Below are 19050 nucleotides of genomic sequence, written 5' to 3' on the forward strand. Positions count from 1 at the left end.
CTGCTTACCAAACCATTCAAAACAACGTGACATGCTAAAGCCTAACTGCACAAACGTATGCCTTTTCTGTGGCAGTTAGGAGCATCACCAGGAGCCTTCACGCATGAGCTTAAAACCTTCCCCTGACAAACAAATCGCGCCCACCACCCTCTTGCTGAAGCACCACCACTGCCTACGTAAAGGCAATGAGGACTCTTGGCACAGGGTGGCAGCCTCTCTTTTCCTAGGAAACGCTGGCCTAACCGACACCTAAACGTGCTGCCGAAGTCCAGGAGAGAAGCCACCCATCAGTGCCGCTGTGGGGTGACCCTGCGGAGCACGCACTCCCCCAGCCCCCCAGCTCCGGCCACCCCTAGCGCTGGCACCTCTTGCTCTCCGCACAGGCATCTCCTAACATGGATTTTGCTTTGCAAGTTTGGGACATAGATTAGATCTCGCAAACAGGCATAAAAGAAAATTAAAAAAAAATATTTTGCTGCAGAAATATTCAAGATGTTTGTTCGAAGGCATACTAACCTGCTTTTCAGAACGGCCAGAGCTGGGTAACAGAGTGGAAATACAGCCAGTTTGGCCAGAATAACCAAGCTGTACAATATAAAGAACATGCGCTCCCCAATAAATTGTGCAGGTTTGCTTAATTGGTTCCTGAGGCTTCATAACAAACGTTTCAACATTACTAGGCCATTTGTCAAACTGACTTTTTTCTTTAGTGAAATCCTATTTAACATAATATGATAAACTGCTAGCTGAACAAAATTCAGCAGTGAACACAGGGGTGGCTGTAACCATGAGACCAAGTAATGAGCTTGAGACTGCTCCCCCATAACTGGGACTAACGAGACAGAAAGATTGATACCCCTCTACAGTATTTTTGCACTTCACCCTATGTGAACAAAGTCAAACTTCAGCATGTCTAAAAAACTTCAGCTGAGAATCTACCTATAACATATATGGTACAGGTACCATATTTCATATACCTAAAATCCTTAAGGCAAATTTTAAAACTTACACTAAAAAGAGGGAATACAGACTATAAAAAACCCAATATAATCTAGATGAGCAACACTGAAAAAGAGCACTTTCAGCTGTTGCTTCAGGTAGAGATGTTTTTACCCTTCAAATAACAAGAAGAAAGAAATTACGTTATAGAAAAATGGTGAGTTAGCAAGTACATTCATCACACAAGCTAACTAACTGATTTCATTAAAACTGTTTAACTATTGCACAGCTTAAACGCATCCATTCTTCCACCACTGCTATTTACTCACAGAAAGCCATATGCAAGCCCATTCCGAAAAACAAGAATGAATGTGTCATAAAAGCTTTTGCATAGTTTAGATGCTCATCACTGTGCAATCCAAATTCTAGTTTACTTTTTTTTAAAAAAAGGTTAAAAAACTAACTTTCCCCTGGGGAACACTTGGTTTTCAGCCTGTTGAGAGTAAGATTTCAGAAAAAAAACCCTAGAGCAAATCAGAGAAACTATCTTCCTCTTTTCTCCCTATGGTGTTAGTTATAGGGAAAAAAGCAAACAAATCAATTTTTTAAGGTCTTCCCTGTAGGTAGTTATCATTGCTGCAAAGTGGACCACTTGGACTCATGATCTTATTTTTTTTTACCTACAGAGGTGCTAAAGCTATGCAGTAACATTACACAGGTTGCATCCCATCAAGTTCCTAATGTACATCATCGAGTGTCCTTCTGATTCACCACACACACACAATAAATAACACACTTAGGCCAATTTCAGCCTAGTGGTTTGAAAAAATAGAAGCTTTGAAAGTAATAACTGGAAATCACAGTAATTAAACATGATTTGCTGTTGTACAGAACACAGCAGGAATACCGCAAGAATAAGTGCAATGTAAAAAGCAGCAAACACCTGCTAAATACGGGAGAACAGAATTTTTCATTACTGCAAATAATCAGGCAATGTACACATTTCTAGAAGCAAAAATAAGGTAAAAGCATGTTCTTGAATCACACTTAGAATGGTAACTAAACCTCTGTCATTGCTTTCTGTTATTCTTCCTTTTTATTTTCAGTCTTGGAATTACTTCATTTAATCTACAATTATTTGAAAAGAAAGCAAACCACAAGAGATGCCCAGAGATGCGCAGTAACTTTAATGTCATAATTCCTGAGAAGCTTAATTATTAATACAAACATTTTTTCTGGATTCATTGCATGAAAAGCTCTTTCACTGACATCCAGCTCTTTCCCCTTCTCTCTGACTTCATCCACAGCCATTCTCCTCTTAATAAATCTCACGTCTCCTGTTATTTTCTTTGTTACAACCAAGGTAGAAGAAAAAGCGTGGGGAGAGTAAAAGTGGGGACAGTTCTCAGGTAAGTGGCAGCTGACTATGCCAAGCAAAACATGTACCAGTTCATAGCATTTCACAGACCCTGTATTTCCAAACTGCAATACAAAGTGTCGCATAAAAAGAAACATAGAAGAACACGTCTGCTCTGTCCAACCATTTATTTGGAAAAGTAGGGAATTACTTCCCACAAATTATTTTATATTATCTTGACAAATAGGAATAGTAATTGTCGTGTACAAGAGCTGCCAAGCCAATCTTCTCATTGGTCTTCAGCAACCCCCTAAAGTCAACTAAACACTACAACTGCAACACTAAAAACTACAGCTTTTCCATAAATAATCCTACTTTCTGTCCTTCTAGCCACCTAGCAAAGAATTATCCACCCAATTCAGCTAGAAAGGACACTAATTAGTCTAAATGATACAAAGCACTTCTGAAAAACTAGTATCCTAAGAATGAACATGCCAATTACAAATTCATAGTGAGCACACAGATGCTACAGGATGCAGAGTTCTACTCAAAAGTCAACAGGGAATACAAAATGTTAATTATTCAGTACCCATTAAAAAATACTGGCTATAACAATCACAGCTTTTAATCTTTCTTTTGAAGACTCATTCCTGCCACAAAAAAGGCAGCTTTGGTACTATATTTCCATGTAGCCCATGAGAAGTATCTTTACTGGGTTTAGTGAATACTCATTTAAGCAAATACCAACTATGCTTGTGAAGTAGAAAGAACGAAAAAAAATCACCACACTGGCATAGGACAGAACAGCAAAAAGCAAATGTGCAACTGTCAGCCTAACTTCAACAAAACATTTATATTTCATTTTGGGGATGGCTGAACTCAAGATGCATTTAAAGAGGATTTAAGCCTGCTACAGAAATGTTCCCCTGGCAGCTCAAATTTTTATTCTAGTTAATATACTTTAATATAAACAGAATTACATCCCTTAATCACAGGAAACACTGTTTGCTCTGCCCCTAAAACCTCAGGACTGAAATGATAATCTTCCGGCAATTGTTCAAAGCATGACCACTTGTTTTCCAAGATAGCCTGCTTTTGCAATATCAGTCAGAGGTTTCACCCCTTCTGGAACAGAGGGCTCCAATTTGCTTTGTCTAAAAAGCACAGTTCAGTGTTGGTCTTACGTATTACACCTTCCAGTTCTATAGAAATAACCTTATTGATATGAACTTGGCACTTGACAAACACCTGAGTTGCCCTTGTCAATGTGACAATGCGGTCAACAATATTTCTCTCCAGTAAAACGTTTTTCTCCCTTCCCCAGGGATAAGGATTTACTACTACACGGTAAATGCAAACTGAAATAAAAGCTGAACCTTAAAGTGTAAATAAAAATGCCAGGTAAAGCAAGAACAGAAGCCCTACAGCATGCAGCGCCCATATGTTTGGCACAACAAAAAAAGGTATAATTATATTTAATACCTTGCTTGAATCTGATACTCATTGCATATGCAATCCCAGTTAAAGACATGAAGGAAAACCTACACTATGGAGAAATGTTCACAGAAACATATGACGTGAACCTTGCCTTAAGACAGTATTTTAATTTACTAGCTAGAAAATCTTAACATTGGTATTTCCTTATTTGCAATATAGTCATGTGAAGAAAAAAGACATAGAATTACACTAACAAAGCAGGACTTTCTATTCTCTTTTAACAATCAGACACAAAAGTGTTTGATGTCTTCTAATGACTTCGAATTAACAGGCCAGGTTCCTCCATCTGAACCACCTGCAGACAATCGTCTGGAAGTCCCAAGCCCAGCTGCTGCTACCAGTGCTCTGTTGATTTACCAGCATTACCAACAGAAGTCTTGACAGGGATTTGGGCTACTGGCGTAGCAGAGACCACTGAAGTGCTATGCTGCCTTCCCTGGCCAGTATGTCACGCTTTCTTGCCTTGCCATGAAGTCCCTCTGCAACAGGCTACTCGGGAGCACCACGCATCCTTTGACACCAGTACCTGCACTTGCCGTAGCAGCGCAGGGCCACTACAGGTAACTTGGCAGCCTACTAAACTTTCTTTTATGACCTTATTTTTAGCACTGGCAATATCCTCTTGCTTTATCTCCATTCTTTATAGCTAGAGGAATAAGATGGTTCAAAGCTTCAGTGAGGCATTTGTAACTTAGGAAGACTTACTCAGGGATCACCTACATTCATGAAACGATCCAGAGGTGTAACCAGGAACACACAGGCTTTTTCCCCTCTTAGGAATATTCGTATCTTCTTTGAGAACAAAAGCTATTAAAAGGGAATGAAAGCTTAAATACCAGCTGTAAACAAGCACGTTTTTTTAACTTGCGGTTTTTAGCACTATACTCCACATGTCTGGCAAAGAAAAAATCCATTTAATTACACAACACATTGTCATGTGAAATTAAAGTGAATGATAAGTGCGGGTTCCTACAACACTTAAAGAATCACAGCAATGAAACTGAAGGAAAGGGAAATAATCTGAGATTCGTTATGAAATAAATGTATTTGCTTAATAAGCAATTCCCTGGTGCATTTATCATGGAAGTAAAAAAGATGAAACATGCTATGTTTTCAGTACTGATCTTAAACCAGAAATAGTCATTCCTATGCAATGGTAAAAAGCACCAAAGACTAAAAAGCTACAGCCAACAAAGTCCATTCGCTAGAATTATTACCAGAATCTTTAAATAAATTCTGATTCTTATTTTTTTCCTTTTTGGAACTAATAGAAATGGAATCACAATTACAGTTTTATAGTTTGAGAGAAAAAAGGGTCCAAAGCACACCACTAGTCTATGACCGTTTACAAGGGAGAACGTGAACACACGTCATTTGTGCTTTGGACAATGTGTACTGGTCCATCAGCAGGCAATTAGCGTGACTCCCCCTGCAACAAGCCCTCAGGGACTGGAATAACAGCAACTAACAGGAAAACCCACCTTGCATCCTGCGACTATCTCCCGCTGCTCCCACTGAACTAGCAGGAAACTTTTTGACCTCCAACAGCAATCTCTGCTTATCTATACTAGACAGTCCTTGCTTAAGCCCATCTCTTCCTTCCCACTCTCATGCCACGTAGCTCACAGCAAAGTCTCCACATCATGCTACTGCTATGGAAAGCGGGGCTCCTCTGTGGGTGGAATGAAGTTCTGTGGGCTTCTGCATCTGTCCGCACCTGCCTTTCGCCCATATGCCCATGATTCACTTTCTTGTCTGGGACACAGCAACAAATAAGTAATAAATGTAAGCCTCCCGCAAGCTTTATATCGTTTCAGAAAAAAATACAAGTGCTTTTCATAAATCTGAGCTTCTGTGCCATCCAGTTAGGGCTGTATTACAGAGAAACACAGCAGCCTAGTTCTCCCGGTTTGAAGTCAAATTCTGAACACAGTCCAGTCATTTTTAGACAGAGAATAACTGGCTCTGAATTTTCACAGTCAGAAGATCTCACAGAAGATGACACAGCAGTCTTAACGACAGACTTCTACCGTTCTTAGCCAGGAGGTTCATTTCCCGTGATTGCTGTCTTTTGCATTACAGCTCAACTTACACAGTGACATTTGTTCACCAGACTCTGTATAGGAAACTAACAGCATCTATGACAGGCAGCAATCAGAAAAGGAGTTTACAGTAGAGCCATTACCCCCTCCGACTGGCAAACCCCTCATTTCTTATTATAGCGAGAGCTACCAAGAACACGACTGCAGGAAGTTAGCTAGGAATCAATAGAGAAGGCAAACACCATCAGAAGTGAAGAAGTGAAAATCACCTGATTTCTTACTCCTGATGAGTTAGTGCTCCTACTACAAACTGATTTTTGCATAAAAATGAAAATTAACTACCCTGCTTATCATTTTGCTTTGTTTTATTTCCTAAATATTCTGCAAGGGTAACAATGGAAAAATCAGTCCAAAAAGACTGCAGAAGCTGGGATTAATGGACTGTGTTCTTTTATTTTAAAAATGTCTTCTTGAACATAAAGAAAAGGGAAGCAATGTTTTATAATTAGAAATGCTATTCATGACAGTGTAGGTAATAAGAATTGTGACTAGGTGACAGACTGAGATAATACAAGACCTTTACTCTGTATGACTCCCTTGATCTCCAGTGAAATGACACACACTATAGTTCAAAACACTGCTTTAGATAGTATTAAAGTGTTAAAACAGCAACACAGGTAGGAAAAAGTACAGAAGGAAAGTAGGATTAGGTTATGGGAGAGAAAGATTTTTGTCTCGTTCACCTGTCTGCAATGCATAATTCTGACAATTCCCATTTTTGCCTTTAATTGCAACGGTATTTGCTAAGCAATCCGCCAAGACCAGAAGGACTCTGTTCTAAAACCTGCTCTTACCATTTCTCTGTATTGACCTGCTAATCCAAAAGTATCTGCCTGTAATCCACAAGAGTGGCCACGATGTGATCGCAGCGGTGTCAGGTAATGGTAGACTGTTAGAAATGTTTTACAAACAAATCTGAACACTCATTTTACTCTTTCTCATACTGCTGCATCATGAGATCAGCTGAATGGGCACACAAAACCAATGATGCCTTAAGATGGCAGGGAAAAAAAAATCCCTGAGGTCTTACCCCGAAGAAAACATTTTTGGACAGCTGGACTCTTGTGAAAGTTTCGACTTATATTGTACTTGAAGTTGTATCACAGAATCGCAGACTGGTTTGGGTTGGAAGGGACCTTTAAAGGCCACCTAGTCCACACCCCTTGCAATGAGCAGGGACCCCTCCCCCCAGCCCAGGCTGCTCCCAGCCCCATCCAGCCTGGCCTTGGGCACTTCCAGGGATGGGGCATGTGCCACCTCTCTGGGCAGCCTGCGCCAGGGTCTCACCGGTGTTTCATCATCTCAAGGCATACCACTGTCCCTAGGTGCATCGTTCCTTACTGACAGTTTATCTTACACTCTGGATGAGTACTCCAACTTTCATCAGAATTCCCTCCTATTCTTCTAAATTGACCTGTAACCATAACACAAAAAAGATGACCAAAGACCACCTCTGAACAGCTATTTGTGAGTGCTCACTGGAGAGCTCCTCTAGTTTCTATTTTTAATTGTAAAACTCAACTCCTCAAATGGCCTTTTCTGGAAAACATGAGAAACCTATATTGACAGCATTTCTCCCAAGAAGGTAAGGATTATTTTATCATTTTGTTTCTATTGTGCTTTTATGAGATTCTACTGTATCGTACATACTATTTTATACATGTGACTGTTACAGGAGAGGAAATTCTGGTCCACACAAATGGATAGAGATTCTACTATCAGCTTCAATGGATCAGAGATTAATTAATCATAAAATCTAGATGTTATGTCAAATACTCAGGAAGCCTGCTTTTTAATATGGGTTGTGATTGCTGAACCTAAACATATTTATTCCACAGTCCACCTCAATACAACTGTCACCTTTGCTGCGTATAATTTTCCCAGTGTGCTACAAACTGACAGTCTCAATTCCGAGTCCCAAAAAGCAACTCATCAAAAAATGTTTGAAAAAAATAGAAAGTTATTTTTATATTTGGTAATTACATTTTTTTTTTATATCCACTCACTTGTATCAATAAACCTTTCTGCATAGTCTCCACAGTTCTCAGAAATAAATCTCCATTTGGGGAATTATTATTGTTGGGGGGATTATTAATTTTTTAATTAATTTTTTATTACATTTTTCATTAAATTAAATAGACTGCTATCCACAGATTTACATTCTGGCTGAAAGTATCCTGCAGCTCCAAAAAACCCCTATCTTCTATTTGGATGCCTAAATAGTAGGGCTGTGAGCCCGCTGACAGCAGTGTCTGGAAGATGCCCGTACTCAACAGTTTCTGCTGGGGGTGGCACCAAGCCAGCACCCGCAGGCAGCTCCTGCCAGACTGTGCCACAGGGAAATTCACAGCAACTGTTGCTGTCTCCAGAGGTATCAGGACTGAGTTTATTTTGGAATTCCTGTAGAAATTTTCATTGCAAAATGCCAGGGAATGTCTGTGAAGCCATGTTCTGGAATTATTTAATATTCTTCCAATTTACTCGAGACAGCCCATCTTCGCAGGGGAGCAGACTCCCTTCTGAAGGCTTAGGAAAGGGCATTCAGCCACGCTCTCGGAAGGCTGCCAAGCAGCTTCCACAGGTGCTTCCCTCCTCTTGTGATGGAGGAAATGAGAAAAACCAAGAGCCACAGCGTATTAGAAGGAACATGATGGGTCAGATGCTTACCGAAATACGAGGGAGAACAAGAGATCAGTGGGGTGCAAATGACAGACTGACTTTTTGTCAGCTTCCCTAGAGGAGAAGCTGTTTCCCCTGAAGTTTTTAAGGGGACAGTAGAGTAACCACCAACAGGTGAGGACTTCCTAGAGTGCCAGCTATGGTAGAAACAAAGCCACATCAGAAGAAAAATGCTGCACACAGACCTGGTTTGCTGGATGGAGAAGTGCCAGCGCAGTGAAAGCAGGCACCACGTCAACCTGACAGCAGAAAGAACCAAAGCAACACATTGAGCCTGTCCTCCAGTGGACTTTGACACCTTCTGCAAAGGGGCTTGCTCAGGTGGGCAAAACTGCTGTAGCACATTAGAAGGGTGCACAACCCCATTTCTCACTCTTCGTCTCTGCTCTCACCTCCTTGCTTTTCTGTATCACAGAAGGACACTGCTCCCCATCACCATCAGGGATGAGTCACTGCCGCCAGGACCCTGCGTGAGATCTCGCTGCCTTTAGGTGAGCAGAAGATACCGCCACTGTCCTCTGGAGCTGCCATGGCGGAAGGCCAGGCTGCACGAGGGAGAGAAGGCACTGGGCCGCTCAGAGAGCGAAACAGCGGCAGCAAGGCTATGGCAGAGCATAAGGGGAAACTGGGAAGTATTTTCCCCATCCACACTTCACACACTGGGCTATGCTGATCCATACCTGTTGAGAATTTGAATGAAATCCAGAGCTGCAATTCTCTTCAACCAAAGCTAACCTCTCTCTGCGAGGAGGGGAGAGAGACGCAAAACTCCAGCAGTCTGAATCTTGGGCATCTTTACTCACACACAGACAAAAAGCAGTGCCTACCTAAGCAGCCTGCACCTTTAAATGAAACATCCTTTAAATGTTTTTACACACTATGAATACTGGCACACTTCTCTACATATATTTACATGAATTTTAGAGTAACAAGCATGCCAAGCTGCCATTTCTTGTTTCAGCATCTTATCCTTGCTATCTCTGTAACAAGGAAGCCGAGCATTTAAAAATTAGTTCTTCCAGAAATTCACATCCCCAGGAGTTTTAGAAAACGGTTGTGTATTTTCCAATCAGATAAAACTTACTACAACCCTTCTGAAACGCCTTCATATAAGCTAACATTCCTGCCCACTCTGACTCAAAGTAAATACAAACCCTTTGATGCACACCCAAAAGTTTTCCTTTGTTTGAAAGAGCAATCTAATTCCACCCCTGATAAACACGTTAAAATAAAAATATAATTAAAGAGCTACTTTGATGAATGTTCACAATTAGCAGCATGCAAATACTAATCTAAAAGGCTTTTTAAAAATAATTTGGCATCTGGGTACCTGTTATAGCATAAATACTCTTCTCTGGTCACTGCCTTATGACCATTTGCCACATTCTGAAGATGGTGCGAGCACTATACTGTTGATTTATGCCAATAATCATCTCACCTCACCTCTCCAGGAAACAGACTGGGGCATGTTCCTATCGTCCTCAACTGTGTTACAAAGTTAGCAATATTTCACAATAAGGAAAATGTATTCCATAATCCCGGCCTAACTGAATCCTAAGGCTGAAGCGTTCCTCAGTCTACAAAGCTACACTGTATACACTGTACTTTAATCAGGTTAAGGACTGATTTTCAGTATCCTACATCAATGAAACCCACAGTTCAGCCATAAATAACATGTTCCGAAGTTAGGCTCTTCTCAACAATTTTAAATGCATTGCCTTATACATAGATTTGCTTCAATACTGTGTCATCACACAAAACTAGAAGTATCTTAAAGGGTCACTTAATCATCTCGCTTATTATCCCACTGACACTGACTTTTCTTCCAGATCCTGAAAATGTAGATGCAGACAAAGTAATTCACCTGACAAAACGCAAAGTCTAGGTGCATGTTCTTCCCCTGTTACAGTTCTTCAGATTCTCCTGGTTTTGACAGTCAGCTCTCCCAATTATTCTCAATTTAAGCAGCTAGTCTTTTACTGATATAAATATTCCCTATCAGAAATGCTAAGTCTATCAAATTGAAATGCAGTCTTTGCACTGCACAGGGGCACTAACTGCACACTGTTTCTGGCTTACTTGTTGAAGCCATCTTTGGGTGCAGGTTTCAGTACCAGCACCGGCCACTTAAGGATCAACCCCTCAACTCATTCTACAAAGACAGATTCTCTAGTCTCAGGAAGCACTGCTGAACTGTCTCCTGCACAAAGAGACACAGAGATCTGGTGACACCATCTATCTAGAGGTTAAGACCTCAGATGACAATAAACATGTGTTTTCAGGAACACTTTCCAGGAGGTTTCACACAGAAAATACATTACTTCTGATCATTGCAAAAAAGAAAATTAATGGTTCACTTAATGCTCAAAAAAGTGTTTTCCTTGTGCTATTTTGCAAGATCAGGTCAATCTCAATGCATTTTGTAAAAAATAAAATAAAATAAAATAATAAATTTTAAAGCCAGAAAGGATAAAATTATCAAGTTCATCATGTACCTAGCCTGTTCTTTGACATGACACAAATTGTGTCAATTGGGATTAACCTGGGTGACACATGTCCCGACTCTGTCTAAAGTGGAGCAGCAAACTGGCATTGTACATTTCTCAAAATGCACAAAAGGGAGTGGATTCCAGGCTCCAGAGAAGTAAGAAAACACTGTGAGGAAAACATACTTAAAACACCTAAAAGAATAATTTTGTTATCTTTCTTTTGACTGAAGAGAATTTTAGAAAACCAATGACTACGATACAATTTTCCTTTTCACCGAATGTGCTATAATATTTCAGTTTGTATCTCAAAATGAGTCTGTTTTAAAGCAAAAATGTACCAACTACAAGGGGTTTTGTTTGTTTGTTTAAAAACGGTATTTAAGATATTGCAAAACATCTATAAAGGCATTCTACCAGTAAGAAGCAGCCATATAAACTCCACATGCAAGAAGTCAGAGACCAGCAACAAATCAAAGGGGTCTCCTTAACCTAAGAATTTTACTTCCATAAAAGAACTCTTACAAATATCACACACACACACTGTATATGTACAAAAAGCAAATGAGAAATCACAACGGAAAACACAAAGATGTAGGTAATAAGGCTAACTTGTTAACCTTACCAACTTACCAAGTCCCACACTACACAGTCTTTCCCAATGTTACAGGAAAAAGTCTTAGAAAATGAATTCTTAAATGTAACTTCATGTATGGTTTACTTTAGCATGGCCTTAAATAAAGCATATGATACAAACCACGTTTGTGGTTGCTATAGCATTTTGCCACAGGCAAGATTGTAAACTGCCTTATCACCCAGCTGAGATGAAGTTGTGGCACCACAGCTTTGCAGTAGCTGGAAGCAAAGCTGGATCAGCCTGAAGACAGGATTTCTTACAGAGGTGAAGACTTAAAATGCATAGTTACATTTCTTTCTGTCATATGGCACACAACAGAGTACAAATATTGGTTGTTATGATGAAGGATTATTTTCAGTCATCTCAGAAGACAGCAGAGAGATGTTGGTCCTCTTACGAGAAATGTTCTGTTCCCCTTTTGCTGTGCCTATCAATGGTGCTATTTATCAACAGCCACGATTAATGCTGGCATTGCTAGCCACATAAATACAGCTTTAATCTTTTCCCTTTCTTTTGAGAATGTTGTGGTGTCTCTTTTCATAAATTTGGGGAAGACAAAGTGTGCAGAACATGTGTAACATGAGAATTCAACTTTGAGTTCCAAGACTGCAATATGTTCAGCAGCAGGTTTCTAAAAAGATGTGAAACTGCAGTTCAAAAATTAAAGAACAAAAAGCTAAAGTTAAAACAAAATCCTCTCCTACCATGCAGTTCAAGTATTCTTTTAGAGTGCAATTCACAGTACTTGGAGAAAATTTAATTGTCAGGCTTTAAGCGGAGGACCTGGAAAAAGTTTTGGAGGAACGGAGCGTTACACGCTGTTACAGACTTCGAGTGTGAGACTCGTCTGAGACAGTCCTGGGATAAAACTTCCAAGCTCTGGTTTTAGTATCTAACACACTTTCATTAGTAGCTCCATTTAGCACTTGGATACCTATCGTTGCACAGTGCCTCCCAGGGACTGTCCTGTCCTCACCTTCTGGCTCATAACCCCGATACAAGCAGTGCTGCAGCGTGCAGGCAATGCACCAGGAGCACCGGTTACTGGCTGAGAGCTCCATGCTCTGTCTCCTTCGGGGCTATAAGCAGATGCAAAAAGAGAAACAAGAGGGCACGCACATGTATTAATTTCCGCCAGCATCTTCCTAGGCATTTTGCAGCAAAGACCTTGAAGCGATAGGTGTGTTTTCTGTGCATTTCAATGCACGTTTTGGATTTTCTTCCACAAACTCACCACATCTCCTCTTGCACCCACATAAACCTCCAGTAAGAATTCAGTTTTACATGCCCAGATTCTTAGTGAAAAGCCACTAGAAGTACCATAGGTATATTTTAAACAATAAATAAAGTAAGAGCAACTACTACACTCAAGAGAGGATTTAGACAAAACCAAGTCCCCAAATCCAGCCCCTCTGTGTGTACTTCCCATTCAGCAGCCACCTAAATCCACTAAGCACCTGCCTAATGCCAATGAAGTCCCTCCAATTCAAATTCTACATGTGCTCCTAAAATCTCACTCTAGCTCCAAGAGAAAGGGCAAACAAGTAGGAGCACAGTGGACAGCAGCCAGGACATTCAGCCACGAGCGGACGAGTGCTGTTTCTGTATTTTCCCCATAAGAAACAAAGGCTCAGAGCTGGAAGCCCAAATGCAGTTCAGATCTGAAACGCGGTCAATGTGGGAGGGAGCATGTCTGTAGCTCCCCACCTGGGTCTGAAGGATCTTCTACACTTCACTAAGATGTAATGCCCGTTCCTCTTCCTGATGAGCTTGCACTGGCTTGGTAAACATGCCCCCCAGTTGCTCAGGATGGGAGGGCTGAGCTTCTTCAGGAACAGGAAGGAATTCAGAAAGGGAGCAAAAAGCAACCTAGGCATCTTTGCTTTCTTTGTAAGATTTCAGGCTATAAGACTATGCTGGGAAACTAGAGCCCAACAACTACCTTCTTCCACAGTATCTTTTAGAAAGAAAAACCAGTAACTTGCTCAGCCTTTTTAAAGGTTATAGGTGTGTACCATCCAAACTGAATCACAGGCTCCGCAGCAGGGTGGGCAACAACTGTGCACTGCAGCCCCAGTGTCTGGGCTCTAGGACTAGGAAGTACTGAGGAAACACCACTCTTGTCCTGATGCTGCCCCGGCAGCTTGAGGAGGCTTCCTTGCTGCTCAAGCAGCAGCTTTCCAAGGTGACTATTTAAAGCACTTGACATTTTATACATGACCTAGTATCCATTTCAGACCCTGGGATGCCACCTCAGGAGATGGATCTTCTATGTGTACATTATCCTCTGTGTACTCTAGACCTAGATTCCTGTATTACGGGGATAAAAAAACTACAGATGTTGCCCTTCATACAAATAATCACATTTACAATCACATTTTTGTTAATTTATCAATAGTACAAATTATGGATATGACTGAATTACAATACATTGTTCAGAAACTGGGCAAGCCTTTCTAGCTCACAAAACAAAAATATTTGAGTATATCTTCTTAATGAATGTCAGGCAAAGCTTGATAGAATATCAGTGTATCTAGAGGAAGAATATAAATAAAAGTTTATTCTTGCAATAGTGAGCATACTGAAATTTTCATTTCAGTGACATATATACCAGTGGAGTAATTTCCTACCAACGTAAACAGACTTCTGCTGTCATACTTGAGATCTGAAATCAGTGAGGTAACTTCATCAGGTAAGCAGAGAAAGGTCCTGTGCAGTACTATTTTTGCAGTTAAATTGCTACTATGGCCTTTTTCTCTCTCAAGGAATACATTACATCAAATCCAAAACAGGCTGTTGGTCAGACGTATCACGCTCACATTGCTGTTCAGGAAGTGGATTACTGACTTGTCTGATTTTAAATAGAAGCTGCAGTTGCATGTACAGAGTCGCTTAGCCAGCCTGCTGTGTTTCTGTGGGTCAGAATACCCTTTAGGAATCCTTTCTATGTCTGAACTATGTGTGGGGTACGTGTCCCAGAGCAGACTGTAAAATGCCGACACGAGACCACCAGAGGGGCCAGCAGGTAAAGCCTGGACACAGCTGGTTTTGCCTTTACACACAGCTCCAGTATTTAGCAGTTATGCAGACAAGGAAGAAGGTAAGCAGCAAAACAGCACTTGCATGAGCAAGACGGCACAAATCTGCATGGCTAAAGCACATCTATCACACTGCTCTTAGTCTGAAACATCCCAAAGAGAAAATCAGCAAGCAGAAGAATTAAACCAGTATTAGCTAAATCTTTCTCCTTCTGTGTGTGTTTAGCTGGCCCTAGTTCCCTCATGCCTTTGAGTCAAATAACCTCCACATAGTTTTAAGCAGAGTTTAACTAGCACGCTTACAATTCAAACCTTAATTTTAACTTTTAATACCGTCATATAAACTTACCCAACGGACATGCAACTTCCTAAACATTAAGGCAGTGTTTACTACCACACTTACCTCCACGGTCCCGTGCTGCTAGATTCTGTCCTCTTCTTAGAGTAATGTCCAACTGGTACATTCCGGGATCCCCAGAGGGAAAATCTGCATTACTTGTTCCTACCAAATTTGTTCCCTGGAAGGGAAAAAGAACCAAAAATTAACAAAATGAAATACTAATGTTACTAAAAATTCCATGTAAAGTATATTTTTGTCTTGTATCATCATGCTGTTGAAGTAAGACAAAGCCCTGTCCCATTCCCCCACCTCAGAGCTAACGCCCCAGCAGCAAGGAATCCACTCCTCATGAGTATGTCAGCATCCTGAGTATTCCTGAGAGTATATCCTGTAAGAGTACTCCTGAGCATCCTTTTTAAACAAAAAACCCAAAATGATTGACACCTTACAGGTTAATTTTATTATTTTTAAAAGGAGGTTGAAAAATCATTCTTTGACATCTGTATTCATTATGGCAACCTCCATTTTTATTTACATTCACGTACAGTCCTGGCGCACTAAAGCAGAATAAGTAAGAAATAACAGAGCTGGACCTTACAGCACTGTTTGGAGTAGTCATTACCAGTACCTTCAAATCCTATATTTATTCAACAGCAATAATAAAGGCATTGAATAAACATACATGAGTTATGGTCAGCTACTGCAATACTTTGAAAGACACATGTGTTTTTTTCCACAGTTATGGGGGAAACTGGTGCAGGCAGAAAAATCATAAGAAGACTAAATGCAGCAATAGCTCTTCATTTGTAATAAATGCCTTATTAGTTTGCCCATATGACACAGCAAAGATAGCATTCTGAGAGTAGTTATTTGTATAAACAGTATCATAATTTTTTTAAAAAAATTATAATAAAGTCAAAATGCAAGGAACTCTGTGGACTGCATGAATAGTAACTGCATTTCAGTCCCAAATGACAAAGGAGAGAAATTGTATTTCTTAGTGTGAGTAAGCTTTTGCAAAATAGTTTTTAACACATCTCTCTATAAGTAGCATCTAATTACACCGCATGCTTGGAACACCACATTTAATTTTCAGACTGGAATGACTGTATCTCATATATTCACAGTACAAAGAGGAGCTTCATATATTACACACACTGAGCACCACAGTCACATATTTTCATGCTAGGAGCTAAATCTTTTAAGACTAGTGCTATTAATATTTTATTATGTGATTATGGGTCCTACGCAAGAAAAAACAATAAGCAGCACAACAGAAACATCTCAGAGACCGCGTGTGTACTAAGGGCTGTACCACTTCAACAAGGCACTTTTGTTTCTCTTCCTACTACATCCCCCCTCCCCTTTTCTTTTTAAGGTAATAATAAATCTAAAGCACAAGGTAAGCCACAAAACAAAGGGCATTTTAACGTATGGCTTATTATCGTTATTCCAGAGTCACAACTCTAAGCCCTAGCATACTGACTACTGCTGCAACACATACAATGCTGGCCAAAGCACACACTGACATGCTTCCACAGCAATGAGATTGATCAAACCTAGTACACTTCAGAGAAAATGGTCACACGGGCTTTGATTTGGCAGGGGGTGGTGTTCTTGAAACCTCTCAACATCTATCTTCTAATTTTGCCTTTGTAAAGTAACTGCTGAGGTATGCTTGGAACTCTTAGGCACCCACCACCTTCTTTTAAATGACTAACACCTCACATGCCATCTCTTTGGTTTTTTTAACGCACTGACTGCGGAAGGATACAGAGGAGTGACAACACTGAATTCTCCACCCCATCCCTGCCACACTTCGTAACTAGTCAAGCCAGAAATACGGAAAAAAACCTGCATACTGGCCTGATCCTCAGCCTTATCCTAGACCCCAACATTCACCAAGGTATTGTGCAAGAAGAAACTTGTGTTCTGAAGTAAATAATAAACATCAAAACTTTCCTCCTCCTTTCTTGCCCTTCTACAAAAGCTTGCAGACACAAAAGAAACATGATGTCTCCCAACATTTAGAACCTCCTTCCTGATTCTCCCTCTTCCTTCCCTGCCAAAGTATGACACAAGCTCTACATGGAAATTCCTTGGTTTGAACAGTGCCATGTTGCTCCCTTCTTTCCCCTTTCTCACCTCCTTTTCAATGCTTTCCCTTCTTTTTTTCCTGAAATGGAACTTCACTTTCTTTTTAACATTCACATTAATTAGTTTTTCAGAGAGCTGCTCAAGGAGGCTAGAAACACCTGGGTGAGCAATGTAATACACCTACAGGGTATGAACAGTTACACAAGTGAAATAAAAAGCAAATAGATCTTAACTATTCCTAAGCATCAGAAAGTCAAATCAATATTTCTGCATCAGAACAACAGCATTTGAAGTATGCAGTTAAAACTGGTGGTTGCCATAGTAAATGCAACTATCAATAAATCATTTTTCAATCATCTTTTGTAAATTAACAAATTCAAAAGTCAAAATGGCAACTAGTGAAAACCATGTCTGTATGGTCTCTAGTAATGGAATAAAGGTAGAAATTTAGACAAGAAATTTGAGAGCATTCATGAAAGCCTACAATTGCCCTAACCATAGAACAGTTTCAAAACCAAGTTTTCTGAACTTCTAGATTCCAACTAGTAACATCAAGAAAACAGGTACTCTGTAGCTGGGGCGGGGGGGCAATAATCATCACAGTTAGAAGCTGTTATGAGCCAGAAGGCTGTTTGTTACTGACTGCTGCAGGATGACACCAAGCCTGACAAACCAAGGGCATGCCTTCACTTTCAGCATCCAAATACAAGAGAAGGTCTTGAAATTACTTTTATCAAATCTTTAACAAAAATGTTGAGATTCCAGACAAAGACCATAAAGGCAATTTACCTTATTTTCACATATGCAAAATCACCTGTGGGAAGGTCATGCTTGAATTAATTCCTTTGAATTCATTTTTAGTAGTGGTCTATCATTATTTTACTTTAGAATATATTCTTTCAGCTAAACTATGACTAAATTCTGGACTCTGCAATTTCCCATTAAATCAAAATCGATGTGTTCTAAGGGAAATTTATTATTTGGCACAAACACTGAAGCCTTGTATACAGTGAATTTTGGTAGAGGGGTTAAAGAACACCAACAGCCTTGAAAACAGGCCATGTGCAAAGGTCAGGACAGAGGTTGTGATGACTGTACCTGTCCTCAGTTGCACTCCGATTTTTTAATGAATGCCAAACCCTCCTGGGCTGTTCTCTCACCCAACCCAACAGCAACAAGAGCAACACAAGCCATTTCACTTTCAGTGAGACATCCAGGAGAAGCTCCTCAATAGAGTGCACATAAATGAATCTGCAGCTGCAACTCACTTCTGACTCATGGCGTGCCAAGTGACGCTCAAACATGTCCAGAAAACACACTGTTTCGTTGAGCCAAACCAAACACAGAGCTCACTCTGGCCATGCTTTTGATGGCCCCAACAAGTGGCACTCCTTGTTCAAGCATCTGTTTTACCAAGAACTATCTCCATATCATAAATCTGAAATCTGAAAGACTATGATTTCCATTAAAGCCAGGCAGCAGAAAGAAAACAGTTTTTCATTTTGGATCCAACTTAGCCCAACAACCGTTATCGGCTGAGTTATTTATTAGCTGAACCCTTTTATGCTGGAGGCATACACAAGGCAAGCCCATGATGGACACGGGATGCCCTATCAGAACAACTACCAACCAACAGCAGAATGGATAACTTCTAACTGCAAAACACTCAGTACTGTATTTTAAGAACAAAACTCAAAGCCAGCATTACTACATAAGTATGTATTAAGCACACTGACAGAGCTAAGCTGTTAGTCTAACAATGTGAAATAGTGTTTGCTCACTTTTGCAGAAGCTCTGGGGTTCAGATGTTTACTGAGATGCCAGCCATTCTGGAAACGTAGGCGTGTGGGAGGAGCTGAGGAGGAACATGCCTTTGCC

General features: G+C 40.3%; 1 protein-coding gene across 9 annotated transcripts in view; it reads right to left on the reverse strand.

The window, feature by feature from the left end:
- The window catches only part of MCTP1 (multiple C2 and transmembrane domain containing 1), a 277869-nt gene that overhangs the window by 158227 nt on the left and 100592 nt on the right, over positions 1-19050 (reverse strand). For all 9 annotated transcript variants that reach the window (XM_055791716.1, XM_055791714.1, XM_055791713.1 and 6 more), the window contains exon 2: positions 15139-15253. In XM_055791716.1, coding sequence (XP_055647691.1) covers positions 15139-15253 — 115 coding nt within the window. The remainder of the gene's footprint in view (positions 1-15138; positions 15254-19050) is intronic.

This window comes from Falco peregrinus, chromosome Z (genome assembly GCF_023634155.1).
Source record: "Falco peregrinus isolate bFalPer1 chromosome Z, bFalPer1.pri, whole genome shotgun sequence".
Taxonomy (NCBI): domain Eukaryota; kingdom Metazoa; phylum Chordata; class Aves; order Falconiformes; family Falconidae; genus Falco; species Falco peregrinus.